At 39.9% G+C, this 20,546-nt stretch overlaps 1 protein-coding gene across 1 annotated transcript in view; it reads right to left on the bottom strand.

The window, feature by feature from the left end:
- The window catches only part of CPNE4 (copine 4), a 690,441-nt gene that overhangs the window by 181,844 nt on the left and 488,051 nt on the right, over positions 1-20,546 (bottom strand). Inside the window, exons 4-5 of the mRNA XM_070386976.1 lie at positions 13,161-13,232; positions 10,453-10,527 (exon numbers count right to left, since the gene is read on the bottom strand). Coding sequence (XP_070243077.1) covers positions 10,453-10,527; positions 13,161-13,232 — 147 coding nt within the window. The remainder of the gene's footprint in view (positions 1-10,452; positions 10,528-13,160; positions 13,233-20,546) is intronic.

Raw genomic sequence — 20,546 nt, 5'->3', positions numbered from 1 at the left:
GAAATAAAGAAGACAATAGTAAAGATGATTAAAACTAAAAGCTTGTTCTTTAAGAAGATAAACAAAATTGACAAACCACTAGCCAGACTTATCAAGGGAAAAAAGGAGGAGACTCAAATCAATAAAATTAGAAACAAAAAAAGACAATGCAGAAATACAAAGGATCATAAGAGACTATCATGAACAACTATATGCCAATAAAATGGATAACCTGGAAGAAATGGATAAGTTCTTAGAAAAGTACAACCTTCCAACACTGAACCAGGAAGAAATAGAAAACATGAACAAATTATAAGCACTGAAATTGAAACTGTAATAAAAAATTCTTCCAATAAACAAAAGTCAAGGGCCAGATGGCCTCACAGGCAAAGTATACCAAAAGTTTAGGAAAGAGCTAACACATATGCTGCTCAAACTCTTCCAGAAAATTGCAGAGGAAGGAAAACTCCCAAACTCATTCTATGAGGCCAGTATCACTGTGATACCAAAACCAGAGAAATATGCCACAAATATATATATATATATATATATATATATTTTTTTTTTTTTTTTTTTTTTCTTCTCCAGGGAACTTCCTGACCCAGGGATTGAACCCAGGTCTCCCGCATTGTAGACAGACACTTCACTGTCTGAGCCACCAGGGAACCAATATCATTGATGAACATAGATGCAAGAATCCTCAACAAAACTCTACTAAACAGAATCCAACAATGCATTAAAAGGAAATGGCAACCCACTCCAGTACTTTTGCCTGGAAAATCCCATGGGCAGAGGAGTCTACAGCTCTCTGTATGGACAGAGGCTACAGTCCATGGGGTCGCAAAGAGTGGGACATGACTGAATGATTTCACACCATGGTTAAGCGGGTTTTATCCAGAGATGCAAGAATTCTTCAATATACATAAATCAATCAGTGTGATATATCATATGAACAAATTGAAAGATAAAAGTCATATGAACTTTTCAATACATACAGAGAAGATTTTGATAAAATTCAATGCCCATGTATGAAAAAAACTCTCCAGAAAGTGGGCATTGAAGGAACCTACCTTAACATAATCAAGGCCATATACAACAAACCCAGAGCAAACACTATTCTCAATGCTGAAAAACTGAAAGCATTTCCTTCTAAGACCAGAAATAAGACAAAAGTGCCCAGTCTCACTATTATCATTCAACATAGTTTTGGAAGTCCTAGCCACAGAAATCAGAGAAGAAATAAAAGGAATCAGAATTGGAAAAGAAGAAGTAAAACACACACAGTTTGCTGATGACATGATTCCCTACATAGAAAACCCTAAAGATTCCACCAGAAAATTACTAGAGCCAATCAATGAATATAGTAAAGTTTCAGGATATAAAATTAATAAACAGAAATCCCTTGCATTCCTTTACACTAACAATGAAAATTCAGAAATACACGTTAAGGAAACATTATCATTGACCATTGTAACAAAGAGAATAAAATACTTAGGAAGTCAGTAAGCAACAGTCAGAACTGAACATGGAATAACAGACTGGTTCCAAATAGGAAAAGGAGTACATCAAGGCTGTATATCGTCACCCTGCTTATTTAACTTATATGCAGAGTACATCATGAGAAACGCTGGGCTGGATGAAGCACAAGCTGGAATCAAGATTGCTGGGAGAAATATCAATCACCTCAGATATGCAGATGACACCACCCTTATGGCAGAAAATGAAGAGGAACTAAAAAGCCTCTTGATGAAAGTGGAAGAAGAGAGTGAAAAAGTTGGCTTAAAACTCAACATTCAGAAAATGAAGATCATGGCATCTGGTCCCAGCACTTCATGGGAAATAGGTGGGGAAACAGTGGAAACAGTGTCAGACTTTATTTTTCTGGGCTCCAAAATCACTGCAGATGGTGACTGCAGCCATGAAATTAAAAGACGCTTACTCCTTGGAAGGAAAGTTATGACCAACCTAGATAGCATATTCAAAAGCAGAGACATTACTTTGCCAACAAAGGTCTGTCTAGTCAAGGCTATGGTTTTTCCAGTGGTCATGTATGGATGTGAGAGTTGGACTCTGAAGAAGGCTGAGTGCTGAAGAATTGATGCTTTTGAACTGTGGTGTTGGAGAAGACTCTTGAGAGTCCCTTGGACTGCAAGGAGATCCAACCAGTCCATTCTAAAGGAGATCAGTCCTGGGTGTTCATTGGAAGGACTGATGCTGAGGCTGAAACTCCAATAGTTTGGCCACCTCATGCAAAGAGTTGACTCATTGGAAAAGACCCTGATGCTGGGAGGGATTGGGGGCAGGAGGACGACAGAGGATGAGATGGCTGGATGGCATCACTGACTCAATGGACGTGAGTCTGAGTGAACTCCAGGAGTTGGTGATGGACAGGGAGGCCTGGCGTGCTGCCATGGGGTCACAAAGAGTCGGACACAACTGAGAAACTGAACTGAACAGAACTGAAAGAGAAAAAAGCCCTGTATGCAAAAAACTATGACACTGATAAAAGACATCAAAGATCATACAAACAGATGGAGAGATATACCATATTCTTGGATTGGAAGAACCAATATTGTAATAATGACTATACTACCCAAAGCAATCTACATATTCAGTGCAATCCCTATCAAACTACCAATGATATTTTTTTTTACAGAACTAGAATCAAAAATTTCACAATTTGTATGGAAAAAGACCCCAAATAGCCAAAGCAATCTTGAGAAAGAAGAATACAACTGGAGGTCTCAACCTTCCTGACCTCAGACTATACTACAAAGCTACAGTCATCAAGATGGTATGATACTGGCACAGAAACAGAAATATAGACCAGTGGATCAAAATGGAAAGCTCAAAGATAAACCCACACACCTATGGGCAGCTTATCTTTGACAAAGGAAGCAAGAATATACAATGGAGAAAAGACAGCCTCTTCAATAAGTGGTTCTGAGAAAACTGGACAGCTACATGCAAAAGAATGAAACTAGAACACTTCCTAACACCCTATACAAAATAAACTCAAAATAGGTTAAAGACTTAAATTTAAATGTAAGGCCAGAAATGTAAAGCTCTTAGTGTAAAACATAGGCAGTACACTCTTCAACATACATCAATCAAAGCAACGACCGACCTCATTGGGTCATTGCAATAAAAATAAAAACAAAAATAAAGAAATGTGACCTAATTAAACTTCAAAGCTCTTGCACAATGATGGAAACTATAAGCAAGGTGAAAAGACAACCCTCAGAATGGGAGGAAATAATTGCAAGTTGAAACAACTGACAAATGATTAATCTCCAGAATATACAAGCAGATCACGAAGCTGAATACCAGAAAAACAAACAACCCAATCAAAAAAAAAAAAAATAGGTGGAAGATCTAAACAGACATTTCTCTAAAGAAGAGATACAGATGACCAACAAACACATGAAAAGATGCTCCATCACTCATTATTAGAGAAATGCAAATCAAAACTACAATGAAGTATCACCTCACACCTGTCAAACTGGCCATCACTAAACCATCTACAAAGAATAAATGCTGGAGAGGGTGTGGAGAAAAGGGAACCCTCTTGCACTGTTGGTGAGAATGTAAAAAGATACAGCCACTTTGGAGAACAGTATGGCGATTCCTTCAAAAAATGATAACCCTGTACGCAAGACAGCAAAAGAGACACAGATGTATAGAACAGTCTTTTGGAATCTGTGGGAGAGAGCAAGGTGGGATGATTTGGGAGAATGTCATTGAAACATATATATATTATCATATGTGAAACGAATTGCCATTCCAGGTTTGATGCATGATGCAGAATGATCAGGGCTGGTGGACTGGGATGACCCAGAAGGATGGAATGGGGAGGGAGGTGGGAGGGGGGTTCAGGATGGGGAACACATGTACACCCGTGGTGGATTCATGTCAATGTATGGCAAAACCAATACAATATTGTAATTAGCCTCCAATTAAAATAAATAAATTTATACTTGAAAAAAAAATTAGGCGTAGAACTACCATATGACCCAGCAATCCCACTACTGTTCATATACCCTGCTGCTGCTGCTGCTAAATTGCTCCAGTCATGTCCGACTCTGTGCAACCCCATAGATGGCAGCCCACCAGGCTCCCCCGTCCCTGGGATTCTCCAGGCAAGAATACTGGAGTGGGTTGCCATTTCCTTCTCCAATGCATGAAAGTGAAAAGTGAAAGTGAAGTCGCTCAGTCGTGTCCAACTCGCAGCGACCCCATGGACTGCAGCCCACCAGGCTCCTCCATCCATGGGATTTTCCAGGCAAGAGTACTAGAGTGGGGAAACCATAATTGAAAAAGATACATGTACTCTAATGTTCACTGCAGTACTATTTACAATAGATAGGACATGGAAACAAGTAGGTGCCCATCAAAAGATAAATGGATAAAAAAAATTATGGTACATATATACAATGGAGTATTTCTCAGCCATAACAAGGAAAGCATTTGATTTAGTTCTAATAAGGTGGATAAACTTAGAGCCTGTTATACAGAGTGAAGTAAGTCAGAAAGAGAAAGAGAAATATTGCATATTAACGTATATATAGCTACATTCCATGGGGCTGCAAAGAGTTGGGCACAACTAAGCACACACACACATAGAATCTAGAAAGATGCTACTGATGAAACTATTTGCAGGGTAACAATAGAGACACGGATATAGAGAGTAGATATGTGGATGTGGAGGGTAGGATTAATTGAGATAATGGCACCCCACTCCAGTACTCTTGCCTGGAAAATCCCATGGACGGAGGAGCCTGGTAGGCTGCAGTCCATGGGGTCGCTAAGAGTCAGACATGACTGAGCGACTTCACTTTCACTTTTCACTTTCATGCATTGGAGAAGGAAATGGCAACCCACTCCAGTATTCTTGCCTGGAGAATCCCAGGGATGGTGGAGCCTGGGGGGCTGCCGTCTATGGGGTCGCACAGAGTCGGACACGACTGAAGCGACTTAGCAGCAGCAGCAGCAGTATTGAAACATATACATTACCATATATAAAATTAGATAGTCAGTGGAAATTTGTTGTATGACCCATGGAGCTCAAATCTGGTGCTCTGTGACAACCTAGTGGGATGGGATGGGGTGGGAGGTGGGAGGGAGATTCAGGAAGGAGGGGACATGTGTGTACCTATGGCTGATATATGTTGATGTATGGAAGAAACCAACACAATACTGTAAAGCAATTATAAGCTCTGAAAAAACGAATTATTCTGATCTGCAATTTTTTTTTTAAACTACTTCTATCAAAAGAAAAGAGGCATTTACTTGTCTTCATGGTTTGCAAAAGTAATATACTCCACAATAGCAGTTCTCAAACTTTTTGGTCTTAGGACCATTTTATACACTTAAATTATTGAGGACACCAAGGAGCTTTTGCTTATGTGGATTATATCTAACAATACTTTACCACATTATAAGCTAAAGCTGAGAAATTTTTAAAATATTCATTTGTTATATCATTTTAAAAATAATAAATATAAACCCATTATATCATAATAAAATAGCATTTTAATGGAATATAATTATATTTTCTAAATGTATAAAATTGTCAGAAGAATGCCATTATGTTACACTTTGTAAATCAATTTAATGACTGGATCAATAGAAGGCAGTGGGATTCTCATACCTGCTGCTGCATTCAATCTCTTGTGATACTAGGCATCAGTACTTGTGATACTGGATACTAGGCATCCAGTAGTTTCTGGAAAATCACTGTACACATGTGACAGAATGAGAATGATGATAGAAAATAATGTCCTAGCATTGCTATGAAAATGGTTTTGACCTCATACATTCTTCTGAAAGCATCTTGGGACCTGGGACCACACCTTGAGGAGTGCTGCCTAATAGCATACATACCCTCATCTTCCTCTTCCCTGGATCCCCTCTTCCCTGAAATACATGGGAATATAACCAAGTTCTCCACAGCCCAAGACCAATCTAACCTGTGTTCATTAAGTCTCTGCCCCCCCAAAAGATTTAGATTGTAGTTGGACAAACTGATTGGGTTTCTCTCTGTCACTGACTGTGAGTGTGGGTGTGAGTGTCTGTGGTCTTGGGTAAGTCATTTCACATCCCTAAACTTTGACATTTTCATATGTAAAAGAAGGCTATTTGTATTAGGCCAGAGTTTTCTACCAGAGGTATGTGGATAACTGGAGAATTACTTCAAGGAGACTGGGGGCCCAGATGTCCATAACTATTCTGAATTGGATATAGCATATTCATACTGCAATTTTTCAAATGCAGGTAGAAATTAGTTGCTCTCGTGATACTAATTAGCAAAATGTTTTAAATTAAGAGAGCTGTTTACCTCAGTGGCTTTTAGTTATGGTCTATTTTGTCAATTAATAGATATAAGTTTAACTGTTAACAGGAAGGGAGCGACAACCTCATTTGGTGCTAAGGCTAGAAGGAGGTCTTCCTTGAGAAGCTCTGGGAACTATTTTACTAGCTGTGACATGAAATAATTGTCCTGTCTTATTCTGATTCTGTCACAGAAATACTGTGGCAGGTTGCATTTTCCACTACAATGTCCACACGTTTTTTTATGCATTATGATTTTGCCACTCCCCTACCAAGACATGGAGTCATTTTCTTCCCCTCAACTCTGGGCAGCCTTATGACTCACTTGTAACCAACAGAAGCAGCAGAAGGGATAATGCATGACTTTCAAGGCTAGGTCAGAAAAGGCCATACAAATGACAGTGTTTTTATGTCAGTGCTACTTTCTCAATTTGTCCTACCATCTTCTTCCCCTGCTGTGTACAGCTGAAACTAACAGAACATTGTAAAGCAACTATCCTCCAATTAAAAAAAAATTTAAAAAAGGAAAGACCACACAGCTTTCACTGTCTTCTCTTGGAATGATATCTCAAGCTAGCCACCATACAGAAAATGTGATAAACCTAAGACCACCATGAAGGCACTCTGACTGACCAACCTGGGGAATCCCAGCCATCTAGCAATCCTACGTGCCAAGCATGTGAGCAAAGCTCTTCCACCAGCTGAGTATAACTGCTCTTAAGTCACTTCAGTCGTGTCCGACTCTGTGTGATCCCATAGACGGCAGCCCACCAGGCTCCCCTGTCCCTGGGATTCTCCAGGCTAGAACACTGGAGTGGGTTGCCATTTCCTTCTCCAATGCATGAAAGTGAAGTCGCTCAGTCGTGTCCGACCCTCAGCGACCCCATGGACTGCAGCCTTCCAGGCTCCTCCATCCATGGGATTTTCCAGGCAAGAGTACTGGAGTGGGGTGCCATTGCCTTCTCTGAGTATAACTGAGTGAACTCTTTTTAATTTTATTAGTTATTTATTTTTGACTGTGTTAGGTCTTCGTTGCTGGGCACACGCTTCTCTAGTTGCAGCAAGCAGGGGCTACTCTCTAGTTATGGTGGGCAGACTTTTCATGGCAGTAGCTTATCATGTTGTGGAGCATGGGCTCTAGGGTGCATGGGTTTCAGTAGGTATGGTTCACAGGCTGTAGAGTGCAGGCGCCTTAATTGTGGTGCATGGGCTTAGTCGTCCCACAGAATGTAGAGTCTTCTTAGATCAGGGATTGAACCCACATCTTCTGCATTGGCAGGTGAATTCCTAACCACTGGACCACAAGGGAAGTCCCTAACTGAGTGACTTCTGTCAACATCATAAGGAACAGAAGAATTGCCCAGTTGAACCCTGCCTGAATTTCTGACCCTCAAAATGATGACATATAAAAAAGTAGTTGTTAATCTAAGTCAACAGGTTTTGAGGTAGTTTGTGATACAACAATAAATAACCAGGCAGCAGTGTCTTGGTGAAAATCATCAGGGCTCGCTGAGCCTGTTTCCTGAAGAGTTTGTGTGAGCTGATCTTCATGGTATCATCTTGCTCCTCCTCTCTACAGTCTCTCTCCATCTGAGACCATTCACCTCCTAGTCCACACTGGAGCAGTGGCTTCTGCTTTGTTCTGAACAGGGCCCACTCCTCTTTGGGTGCCTGAGTCTGGGAAAGATCCAACCTCATTATAGAAGACCTGTGGTCTGTGGCTCCAGGGCATTGGGGTCTCAGTAATTAGCAATCTACACAGTCCAGGGTGGGCACAGCCATTGAGAACCATGGTAGGTGTGGATGGGGATCTTTCAGTTCTGTGAGCAAGTGCTTATTTGGATGAAGGGAAGCTGCTTATACACCTTAGAGCTGATGGGCCCACTGACAAACCCCCATTTCCCCTTGCTTGTAAAATAAATCAGTTGGGGTTCATGACTAAGTGGAAAGAAATCATGAGAAGCCATGAAGTGAGTAGTTTAAAACTGCTACACTGTGACCCAATGGCTTAAAATGTCCCCAGGTAAGATACTACAAAGGAGTCTGGTGAATTATTCTGAAACTTGAAGATGATAGAGAGAAAGAGCCTGATAATCACAGGAAGTGAGCGGTAAGATCTTACACTCCATTGACACCATTGCACTCTGTAGTTCCCAGTACCTCGTTCAGCTAATGTCAAAAGGTGACAGTTTGTGAAAGTGTCACACAATCCACTCAGGATAACAAAAAAATCCAACTATGATTTCTTCTTAAGAACAAAGTCTTTCCTACTATTCCAAGGCAGAATGGATTCCCTTTTCAGGACACTCTGATTATGTATCATCCTCCTATAGCGTTGGTATCATTATGTCATTTGTTGTTTAAATTGATGTGTCACTTGGATGGTGAATTACAGGTTTTGGATATAAGACTGGCTCCAAGGATGCCCATTTCCCATCAACAGATGCATGACAAGCACACAACAAAGGTTTGGTAAGTGAATGATGAAGGAGTGAATAAATGAACTGATAAGAGAGTGAATTATGAACACATAATTAGGCTGAATACTCTTTGTGTATGAAAATGAACTATGCCAGGATATGAGCTGCTGCTTAATACTATGGGGAGCTGTGAAAAAAGTTTTTCCTTTTTCTAACACCTACAAGCAATTGTTTGAAAAAGTAGTGCCACATCCCCAAATCGCCTGTTTAGTTGTATGCTAGGAAAATGGCTGCTGCTGCTGCTAAGTCGCTTCAGTTGTGTCCGACTCTGTGCAACCCCATAGACGGCAGCCCACCAGGCTCCTCTGTCCCTGGGATTCTCCAGGCAAGAACACTGGAGTGGGTTGCCATTTCCTTCTCCAATGCATGAAAGTGAAAATTGAAAGTGAAGTCGCTCAGTCATCTCCAACTCTTCGAGACCCCATGAACTGCAGCCCACCAGGCTCCTCCGTCCATGGGATTTTCCAGGCAAGAGTACTGGAGTGGGGTGCCATTGCCTAAATGCACTGGTGGATATGATGTTATGGTTGGATAGGAAACATTTTTTTTAAAGGGGTGGAATCCATAGGATTTTTTCTGTATACACAAGACTAACATGGCCTGTGGCTGCATGGAAATTGTGAGATATAACTGAAAGAGTACAGATGGAAGTCAGGCTGACCTGGGACTGAGTCCTCAGTGTCACCACCAACTAGCAGGGTATCCTTCAGCATGTGCTTTGCAGATCTCCCACTTAGGGAATGTAACACTGCTGTTGTACTCCGAAATCCAGTCCTGCCCTCGTTCCGAGGCCAGGCTGCACAGGGGCTGCTCCTAGCCATTGCTGTGTGTGTAGGGGCTATAAAGGCACTCATGGGAGACACACAGGACTCCTTGCTGGCTTCCTTAGACTTCCTTCCTTAGAACCTTCTTTATAATCTTCCTTAGACTACGTGGTGTTGCAGAAACTGCCACCTCTTTCCCTCTCTTCTTTACTTATATTCAGACTTGCATTGTGGCCTGTCAGCTCTCCTAGATTTCCTTCTTGTGTTCCCTACACAGGCGTTTCTCCTAATAAAATCCTGCTTGCATCATTAACTTTTTCTTGGTGTCTATTTCTTGGATTATTTGGACTAACACATGGAGTGACTTTAGACAATTACTTTATCTTTGAGCCTGTTACTTCATCTGTAAAACAGAGTTAATAATACCTGTTACATGGATGCTATAAGAATGATTAACTGTAATCATGCTTGAAAAGCTCTTAACCCCATGCCTGCAAATATGATGCTTAAAAAATGCTACTTTTATTCCCTTTCCCATCTTCTTTTTTCCTTTGAAAAGCTCCTAGCAATGGGTTTAAATCACATTCACCTATGCCATGTGACCTGTAGCATTTGGGAACAAATGAAGTCTTAGTGTAATAAAACTGTCTTAATTATAAATTAAATTAATTATAATTATTAATTATAAACTTAATTATAAAATTGTTTTAATTATAGTCCTCCCTTCTTCTCATTAACTGATTCTCAATTAGGGGGAAGTCTTACTTTCCATCCTCTCTGAAATCATTGATCTGTTTAATAATGTGAGTTGAAAGGGAAAAAATAGCTTTGAGGGGAAATCTTATTAAGCTTTGTGTGTTAATTACTTTCTTCAATAAGGCTGATGCCAAACACTTTACCTTGTCATCCAGTTTCCGTGCATTGAAGGCAAGTTCAACATAGTCATCATTACCAGATAATTCCTCAGCAATCACCTAAAGGAAAAAAGCATTCATCAGGAGCAGTGGCAGTTGGACCACTCAACCCAGGGATTCATGAACAATTTAGCTCGTGTTTGATCCAAAAATCAACAAAGACTGACACCTGGCATGGAGTTTCCCACAATCCAGTGAATGTGGCACAGCAACTCCAGGTGTGCAAAGGAAGTCCCTAGAACAAACCACAGAAGATAAGGAGACCTCACTGGTGCTGAGCATGAGAACATGAAATATGGGGTGTAAGCTGGAGGAAGACATTTTAGAGGAGTAATTAGGGAGAGCTTCTCCTTCAAAGGCCACACAGCACTGAACAGGACGTCCATAAATAATTATATATATTTTCTTCTTTGGGAAGTGACCAAAAAATGAGGAGCAGGCAGCAATATTTCTCCACTGTTTTCTACCAGACCCACAAAGGATTGTGAAATAAACTGGTCTGTATGGCCCTCCCAAAGGTTATAAGGTCGTCAAAGAAAATTCTAATTGTCATGCTTTACAAAAGACAGTCCCTGGACTTTTTGAGATGGAAAGAGAAAGAGGAGGGAGGAGAGGGAAGAAAGAGAACAAGGATCTAAACCCTTAACTTCAAAGAACAGAGAATTCTTGACAACTTTGACATAAATGAAGAGATAATAGTATCTAAAAGCCTGTTTCATAAAAAGTTCACTTCCTAATATTGGATAATGACTCTTAAACCCTTGAAGCAGAAATTGATGGGAAAAGGAGAAAAACAACAACAACAACAAAATACGGGACCAATGTAGTTGCATATAGGTTAAACTACTTCTAAGTCATGTTAAGACTTCACTATGCATTCAGAGGCCATAATGCCTCTGACCTTGTGGATACCCTTGTCAAAGTCATTATGTGAAGACATTGAGTTTTATCTCCATTCTATCTGAGCTAAACTTTTTCATTATGAGTTGCATTCATCTGTTTTGAGTACACTTTGGAAGCCTCTGGAAATTTTTATTTTATGCATAAAATTAAAGCTAAAAGAGCTATCTATATAGGGAAGGATCCCTCCAAAGTTGTAAGCACCTGAGGAATAGAGAACATGGGTCCATACAAAATTCAAGTCATTTTTGAATTTTTGCTATAAAACTCAAGAATGACTTGATAAACCAGGAATCATCATATTTAGGTTGTTCATTTGATTCTCTTTTGTACTTTAATGCCTCTTATACTCCACTTGAACTATGGCCTTCAACTATCCTGTGTTATAGACATCTTTGTAAAGATGATGAAAGTTATGACTTTCATCTGCAAAGCCTAGAAAAATGTGCACATATTTTCAAGTGTTTTCCAGAAGCTAGAGTAATTGTTCTGACCCAAGGATCCAAGATCAAGAGGAGTTTTTAAATATTTAAAATTAGGAAGGAGATTGAGTTTTTATGGGCTGTGTAGAGAAAGGAAATTCCCAATACTTCTGAGAGAAAAGGTGGGAAGATGAGCTTTTGTTTTCCTGGGAAGGAACCGTGGTAGATCTCATAACTGGGTTCACCATCCCAAGTCTTTTCTAGGACCGTGGGCTCTGTGTGTGAGTTTTTTAGAGCACTAGTGGCACCGTCAAAGTCCATTTGAACCATTTGTTCATGATTGAAAATGGTAGTCAAGAAACAGATCTGATACGACTGCATCATTTAAAATATCCAAACCAACAAACCCAGCTAAGTTCTTGTGAGAACAGTCCTAACTTTGACCAGTAGATATAAAATATTTTTAAATTCTTCCTTAAAAATTGGCTTAATTTTTTTTTAATGAATCAGTCACTTTTGAGTTAAAAAGGAATGTTCAAAGAACTTAGGTTTTCCTCCTAAGGCAATTTGCCTTGCAAGCAACTCAAATTCTTCTGGCACTTTTTAAACCTATTATTTTTTGCCCACACAACTAAATGGTTAGACTACTTTATCTTTCACAAGATCTTCAATACAAGATGCCAAAGTTTTAAATCCTGGAGTTCTTCTTGAGCATTGCATGTTTTATTTAGAAATACTTCCAGTTTTGCCCAAGAGAACATTCTGTAATGACAGACATGTTCTGTAATCTGCACTGTCCAGTATATGGATCTACTGAGCACTTGATATGTGTGGCTAGTGTAAGGAATGACTATTTGCTTTTATTTAATTTTAAATAATTTTAAGTTGAAAAATCACATGGCTACCAAATAGAACAGCGCAGCTCCAAACTATCATATTAAAAAGAAGAGTTAAATGCTAGGCTCTCTGATCATTAGGCAACAGACCAAACCTTGGACTAAATGCTATTAGATGTTTTTTCTCAAGAAACTGAGAAGCTGGGATAGGTAGCTTTGATAATTTGAAAATGCCAGACAATTCCATATTCTTACTATGATCAATAACTTCTTTCTTTGTTCCCTGCTAAAACCTATACTTAATTATAGAAGTGCTTAGTTGAAGTGAATGGCCTCACTTTCAAATCCTTTTTCCTACAATGAAAAGGTTAAAATTGTGTTATCAGGAAGGAGAAAGATTGGAAAAAAAAAAAAAAAGAGGCAACCGGTATAGCTGAGCAGTTATGGGATCAACCCCTAACATCCAGAGGGTCAGCTTCCCATGAGGCTGGGTTGGACCAGCAGGCTCCATCTGGGCACCTGAGGGAGGGCTCACCGTGATGGAAGATTTCCCTGCTGTGTTCCCGTGCTTCAACAAGGATTTGGACAGCTTTCTCTGGGAAACAATCTGTATGAAGGAAACACAAGGTGGAGATACTGGTCATATATTTGCAGGTATGCACTTCAGTATTTTTCTTATATAATTCTACATTTACACTTCTCCTTTAAATTATGACATCAATGTCCACTTATTTTCCAAGGTTCTTCTACAAACCTCTGCTAAATACAGGTCATTCTCTCCTTTCCTCTTACAGCCTGAGCTGTGTGAGTGAAGGATTACAGATAATTTAGTCACTTAGGAGGTGGCTTAATCATTGCTGAGACATTTATATTAAAATTAGACAAAACATGTTGGATATGTAAATTAAAATAAAGATGATGTTTCAGAATGATCTCAAATTAGCACTAAAACCTCTGTGCAGAGTGGGGGATGGGGTGAAGGGAGGAAAGAAACTCAAGGTCTAAATATATACCTCCTGTATCTATAACCTCTAGAGTTCTATTTTTAATATATTCATTATGAAGCTATAAAGTAAGTCATCAGGAGACTGATGTTCAAACAAGCCAAAAGGAGTAATTGGGGTCCTCTCCACAATTCGGTGTCAACTAAAATCATCAGTCCACTGGGAATTATTCTCATTAGAACCCACCCCATCCCCGTCTCATTTTCTTTTCTGGAAGGGAAAGATGGCAAGGCATTGAGGCTCAGATGTACCCAATGATTTCTAAAGGAGACAAAGCTTAAAAGACTTGAGCGAAAGCCATGCTCTCAGGAGGGAGAACAAAGTCCCCAGTTGTTGCGGCACATTCTATCTGCAATGGCCCCAGTGATCCTTGCTTCCTGGTGTTCTTGCCTTTGTGTAATTCCCTCTCCTGAGTGTTGGGTGGATCCAGTGATTTGCTTCTAATGAACAGAATACCGCAAAAGTGATGGGATTTCACTTCGAAGATTAGGTTCTGAAATCACCCTGACTTCTTTCTTGCTCACCATCTCTCTTTCTCTGTCTTTGCTCTTCGGAATGCAGGCTGCTAGGTTGTGAACAGCCCTCTAAGAGCAGCCCACATGACCAGGAATTGATGTCCCCACTCAACAGCCAGTGAGAACCAGAAACTGATCTGCAGCCACGGTAAGCACAGAATAGGTCCTCCCCGCAGGTGAGCTTTGAGATAACTGTGCCTTGACAATAGCCTGTGAGTGACACTGGTCCAGAGGACCATTGCTGCAACTCCTGACACACAAAAACTGTGAGATAATAATTTTTTTTTTTAAGATTTCAAGTTTTGGGATAATCTTTGATGCAGTAATCAGTAGAAGTACACATAATAGGGAAGGAGATCACTGTGAAAAGTAGGGGCATAACCTTATTCTCTGAAATCCTTATTTTGTCTCTGTGTTAGAGCAATATCAGGAGTGTGCTAATATCTAATGCAAAAAAGCTCAGAGAACTTCCCTAGGCCAAGCAGATTGAACTATCCTAATGTTCAGTTTGCTATCCTCTGAAGAGGAAGGCGTGTTTCCATAAAAAATCACTAGTGATGATGATGATGATGACATCAAGGAAAACAATGGGAGCTCCCATGTAAGAACACAGATTATGTGGCAAGTGCCTTGTTCATTCCAAAAATAATTATTTAGCCCCTCTTGTATGACAAACTTGGTGCTATGCCCTAAGAATAGAGTGGTGAGCAAAGTCAGATACAATCTCTGACTTCACGGAGCTTACATTTTCAGTAGATGAGATAGCAATAAATCAGGGCTTCCCAGGTGGTGCTAGTGGTAAATAACCTGGCAATGCAGGAGGCATAAGAGATGGGGGTTTGATCCCTGGGTCAGGAAGGTCCCCTGGAAGAGGCAACAGTAGCCCTCTCTAGTGTTCTTGCCTATAGAATTTCATGGACAGAGGAACCTGGCGGACTACTGAGCAAGGGGTCACAGAGTCGGGCATGACTGAAGCGACTTAGCACAAGCACAAGTAACACACAAATGGTCAAACAAATGTAACTTGTCACAAAGGAGAGATGTACTGGCCATGGTGGGGATGATGAATGGGATAATTGAGGGTGAACCATTTATAAATCTCTGGCAACAGGCCTGGTAAGAGGTAACAGTGACTTTTGAGATGGAGAGAAAAGACTGGATTTATGAGATAAATGTAAAATAGTCAAAATTTGGAAATGGATTGAATATGGAGAGAGTGGGAGGCATCCTAAAGGCATCATTGAATCAGACAGAAATGCCCTTCATTGAGTTGAGTCAATGAAGAGGATATTAAATTGGAAGGCAAAGAACAAAATTTGAGGCAGAAAATACACTGGAGTAGGTTGATGAAGAGAAAAGAGGAAGGAAATGGATAAGAAGGTAATTCTTTCAATAAGTTTTGCTATAAAGTGGGGAAGAGAGAAAAGACCCTGTGGGCAAGGAGAAATTCAGTAAGATTTCTGTCTTAGTGGTCACTATGTTGCTAACTTTACAGCCCTACAAATTTGGTAGTATTAGTTTCTTTTGATAGAGGAGCAAAGCTGTACACAGAATTTAAGTAACTCTCCTATGGTTATAGAGATAAGAGGGGATATACCTGGGATTTGAACCTGGGTCTGATTCCAGAAACTGACCTCCAGTTACATTATAACTGGTAAGGAAACTCCTAAAAGAGATTCAGAAAATGTCCACAATGGGGTTTGTACTACATGTGTTTGCTTTTAAGCCCTAGATCTCATGTTAGTGCCTAAGTCTCAGTGAGTAAGCATGGAGAAGATGGTAAAGAAATAATTAAGTTAAACCTTAAGAATGAAGTAATCTAAAGACACTGGCTTTGGTTAAGCTCACTGTGGCATAATGACTAAGAACATAGGTCTTCCGTTGTAAATATGTAAGATATTTTCTTTATCCACTCATCTGTTGGTGGATATATATGTATATATATATATATATATTAAATAAATAAATAAATAAATAAATATATATATATATATATATAATGGAATATTACTCAGCCATAAAAAGGAATGAAATTGGGTCAATTTAGTGATATAGATGGACCTAGAATCTGTCATATGGAGTGAAGTTAAGTAAATAAGAGTAAAAACAAATATTAACACGTATATATAGAACCTAGAATAATGATTCAGATGAAACTATTCACAGCTTAGGAGTAGAGACACAGATGTAGAGATTGGACATGTGGACACAGGGTGGGAAGGAGAGAGTGGGATGAACTGAGAGAGTAGCACTCACACATATACACTATTGTGTGCAAAATAGATAGCTAAGTGGGAAGCTGCTGTATAATACAGAGAGCTCAGCTCAGTGTTCTGTGATGACCTAGAGGGGTGGGATGTGGGGATAGGGTGGGAAGGAGGCTCAAGAGGGAAGGAATATATGTGTACATATAGCTGATTCACTTTGTTATACAGCACAAACTAATACAACACTGTAAAACAATTATATTCCAATAAAATAACATAGGTTTTTTATGTATAGCTATCAATAAAATGACATGAAAAATTCAGATAATAAAGGATTGGCTTTCCTTCCCATAGTTAATTTTGAACCCAAACTCCTCACCTTTCCCACCCTATCATTAAAAATGTTTCAGTGTTTTTAGTCTTATTGGCAAAATCATTATCCCCCTTACCCCATTCCCAGATTATCACTCATTGTAGAAAAGCTACCATTTCCTAGAGTAATGTAGACATTATTTTTTTTTTAACTTGAAATAAACCAAAGCACAGAACACAAACAGTAAAATGACATTAGGAAGACTTTCTCTCCAAGGGTGTTTAAGTAGAGGGGTAGAGGGGAAGACACATGAATAGATGACAAAACAAGAGTTATTGATAAGCAGCAGTCAGGTCAATGTCTGTCTAAAGAAAGGCAATATTATGCCCCATTCCCAAATAAATCTGGTCTCAGGAATACTTTGGTCAGGAATTCCCTGTAGTCCAGTGGTTAATAATCCACCTTGCAAAGCAGGGGATGCAGGTTCAATTCCTGGTTGGGGAACTAAGATCTCACATGTCACGAAGCAACTAAGTTCAGATGCTGCAACTACTAAGCCCGTGCACTCCAGAGTCCGTGCACCACAACTGGAGAATCCGTGTGCCTCAACCCAAGAACCCACATGAAGCAACAAAGAACCCATGTGATGCAACTAAGATACGACATGATAAAATGAATTTCAAAAAATATTTTGGTTCAATGTCATTGTGTTCCATCCGCATTTGTTACCCATTCCAATAGCTCCCAATGACTCCAACAATCCTCTCAGCACTGAGATGATCCATGCATTGTGTTACCAGGTGTTGGTAGATTGTCTTTACAGATTGTGTCTTCCAAGATCCACAATCTCTTTCTTCAAGGAAGACCAATTATGATCTTAGGTCTCTCTTCTCACTCCTACTTAGCCAGTAAGTTAGTTCAGTCACTCAGTCGTGTCCGACTCTTTGCGACCCCATGGACTGCAGCACACCAGGCTTCCCTGTCCATCACCAACTCCCACAGTTTACTCAAACTCATGTCCATCAAGTCGCTGATGCTATCCAACCATCTCATTCTCTGTCATCTCCTTCTCCTTCTGCCTTCGGTCTTTTCCAGCATCAGGGTCAATTCCAGTGAGTCACTTCTTCACATCAGGTGGACAACATATTGGAGTTTCAGCTTCAGTATCAGTCCTTCCAATGAATATTCAGGACTGATTTCCTTTAGGTTTGACTGGTTGGATCTGCTTGCAGAGGACTCTCAAGAGTGTTCTCCAAAACCACAGTTCAAAAGCATCAATTCTTTGGCACTCAGCTTTCTTTACAGTCCAACTCTCACATCCATAAATGACTACTGGAAAAACCATAGCTTTGACTAGATGGACCTTTGTTGGCAAAGTAATGTCTCTGCTTTTTAGCATGCTGTCTAGGTTGGTCATAGTTTGTCTTTGAAGGAGCAAGGATCTTTTAATTTCATGGCTGCAGTCACCACCTGCAGTGATTTTGGAGCCCAGGAAAATAAAGTCTGTCACCACTTCCACTGTTTCCTCATCTATTTGCCATGAAGTGATGGGATTGGATGCCAATGATCTTAGTTTTCTAAATGTTGAGTTTTAAACCAACATTTTCATTCTCCTCTTTCACTTTCATCAAGAGGCTCTTTAGTTCTTCTTCGCTTTCTGCCATAAGGGTGGTGTCATCTGCATATCTGAGATTATTGATATTTCTCCCAGAAATCTTGATTCCATCTTGTGCTTCATCCAGCCCAGCATTTCCCATGATGTACTCTATAGGTTAAATAAGCAGGGTGACATTTTACAGCCTTGATGTACTCATTTCCCAATTTGGAACCAGTCTGTTGTTCCATGTCCAGTTCTAACTGTTACTTCTTGACCTGCATACAGATATCTCAGGAGGTAGACCAGGTGGTCTGGTACTCCCATCTCTTGCAGAATTTCCCACAGTTTGTTGTGATCCACACAGTCAAAGGCTTTGGTGTATTCAATAAAGTAGAAGCAGATGTTTTTCTGGAACTCTTTTGCTTTTTCAATGATCCAACGGATGTTGGCAATTTGATCTCTGGTTCCTCAACATTTTCTCAATCTAGCTTAAACATTTGGAAGTTCACAGTTCACGTACTGTTGAAACCTGACTTGGAGAATTTTGAGCATTACTTTGCTAGCTTGTGAGATAAGTGCAATTGTGTAGTAGTTTGAACATTCTTTGGCATTGCCTTTCTTTGGGACTGGAATGAAAACTGATCTTTCTCAGTCCTGTGGCCACTGCTGAGTTTTCCAAATTTGCTGGCGTATTGAGTGCAGAACTTTTACAGCATCATCTTTTAGGATTTGAAAGAGCTCAACTGGAATTTCATCACCTCCACTAGCTTCATTCGTAGTGATACTTCCTAAGATCCACTAGACTTTGCATTCCAGGATGTCTGGCTCTAGGTGAGTGATCACACCATCGTGGTTATCTGGGTCATGAAGATCTTTTTTGGGTCTGGGTCAGAAGTTCTTCTGTGTATTCTTGCCACCTCTTCTTAATATCTTCTGCTTGTTAGATCCATACCATTTCTGTCCTTTATTGTGCCCATCTTTGCATGAAGTGTTCCCTTAGTGTCTCTAATTTTCTTGAAGAGATGTCTAGTCTTTCCCATTCTGTTGTTTTCCTCTATTTCTTTGCACTGGTCACTCAGGAAGGCTTTCTTATCTCTCCTTGCTATTCGTTGGAACTTACCTTTCAAATGGGTATATCTTTCCTTTTCTCCTTTGCCTTTAGCTCCTCTTCTTTTCTCGTCTATTTGCAAGGCCTCCTCAGATAACCATTTTGCCTTTCTTTTTCTTAGAGATGGTCTTGATCACTGCCTCCCATACACTGCCATGACCCTTGATCCACAGTCCTTCAGGTACTCTGTCTATCAGATCTAATCCCTTGAATCTATTTGTCCTTTCCACTGTATAGTTGTAAGGCATTTGATTTAGGTCATACCTGAATAGTCTAGTGGTTTTCCCTACTTCCTTCAATTTAAGTCTGAATTTGGTAATAAGGAGTTCATGATCTGAGTCACAGTCAGCTCCCAGTCTTGTTTTTGATGACTTTATAGAGCTTCTCCAAATTTGACTTCAATGAATATAATCAATCTGATTTCTGTGTTGACCATCTGGTGATGTCCATGTGCGGAGTCTTCTCTTGTATTGTTGGAAGAGGGTGTTGGCTAGGACCAGTGTGTTCTCTTGGCAAAACTCTGTTAGCCTTTCCCCTGCTTCATTTTGTACTCCAGGGCCAAATTTACTTTTTACTTCTGGTATCTCTTGACTTCCTACTTTTGCATTCCAGTTCCCTATAATGGCTCAGAGGGTAAAGCGTCTTCCTGCAATGCAGGAGACCTAGGTTCAATCCCTGGGTCAGGAAGATCCCCTGGAGAAGGAAATGGCAACCCACTCCAGTATTCTTGCCTGGAAAATCCCATGGACAGAGAAGCCTGGTAAACTGCAGTCCATGGGATTGCAAAGAGTCGGACATGACTGAGCGACTTCACTTTCACTTTCCTATAATGAAATATATATATATATATATATATATATATATATATATATATTTTTTTTTTTTTTTTTTTTGTTAGTTCTAGAAGGTCTTGTAGGCCTTCACAGACTCATTCAACTTCAGCATCTTCAGCATTACTGGTTGGGGAATAGACTTGGATTATTGTGCTACTGAATGATTTGCCTTGGAAATGAACAGAGATCATCCTGTCATTTTTGAGAGTGCATCCAAGTACTGCATTTCAGACTCTTTTGTTGACTCTAACTATGAAGGCTACTCCATTTCTTTGACGGGATTCTTCCCCATAATAGTAGATATAATGGTCATCTGAGTTAAATTCGCTGATTCCAGTCCATTT

Source organism: Bos mutus, chromosome 1 (assembly GCF_027580195.1).
Source record: "Bos mutus isolate GX-2022 chromosome 1, NWIPB_WYAK_1.1, whole genome shotgun sequence".
Lineage (NCBI taxonomy): Eukaryota > Metazoa > Chordata > Mammalia > Artiodactyla > Bovidae > Bos > Bos mutus.
The sequence above is the reverse complement of the archived record's forward strand: the minus strand, read 5'-3'. Positions and strand labels throughout refer to the sequence as shown.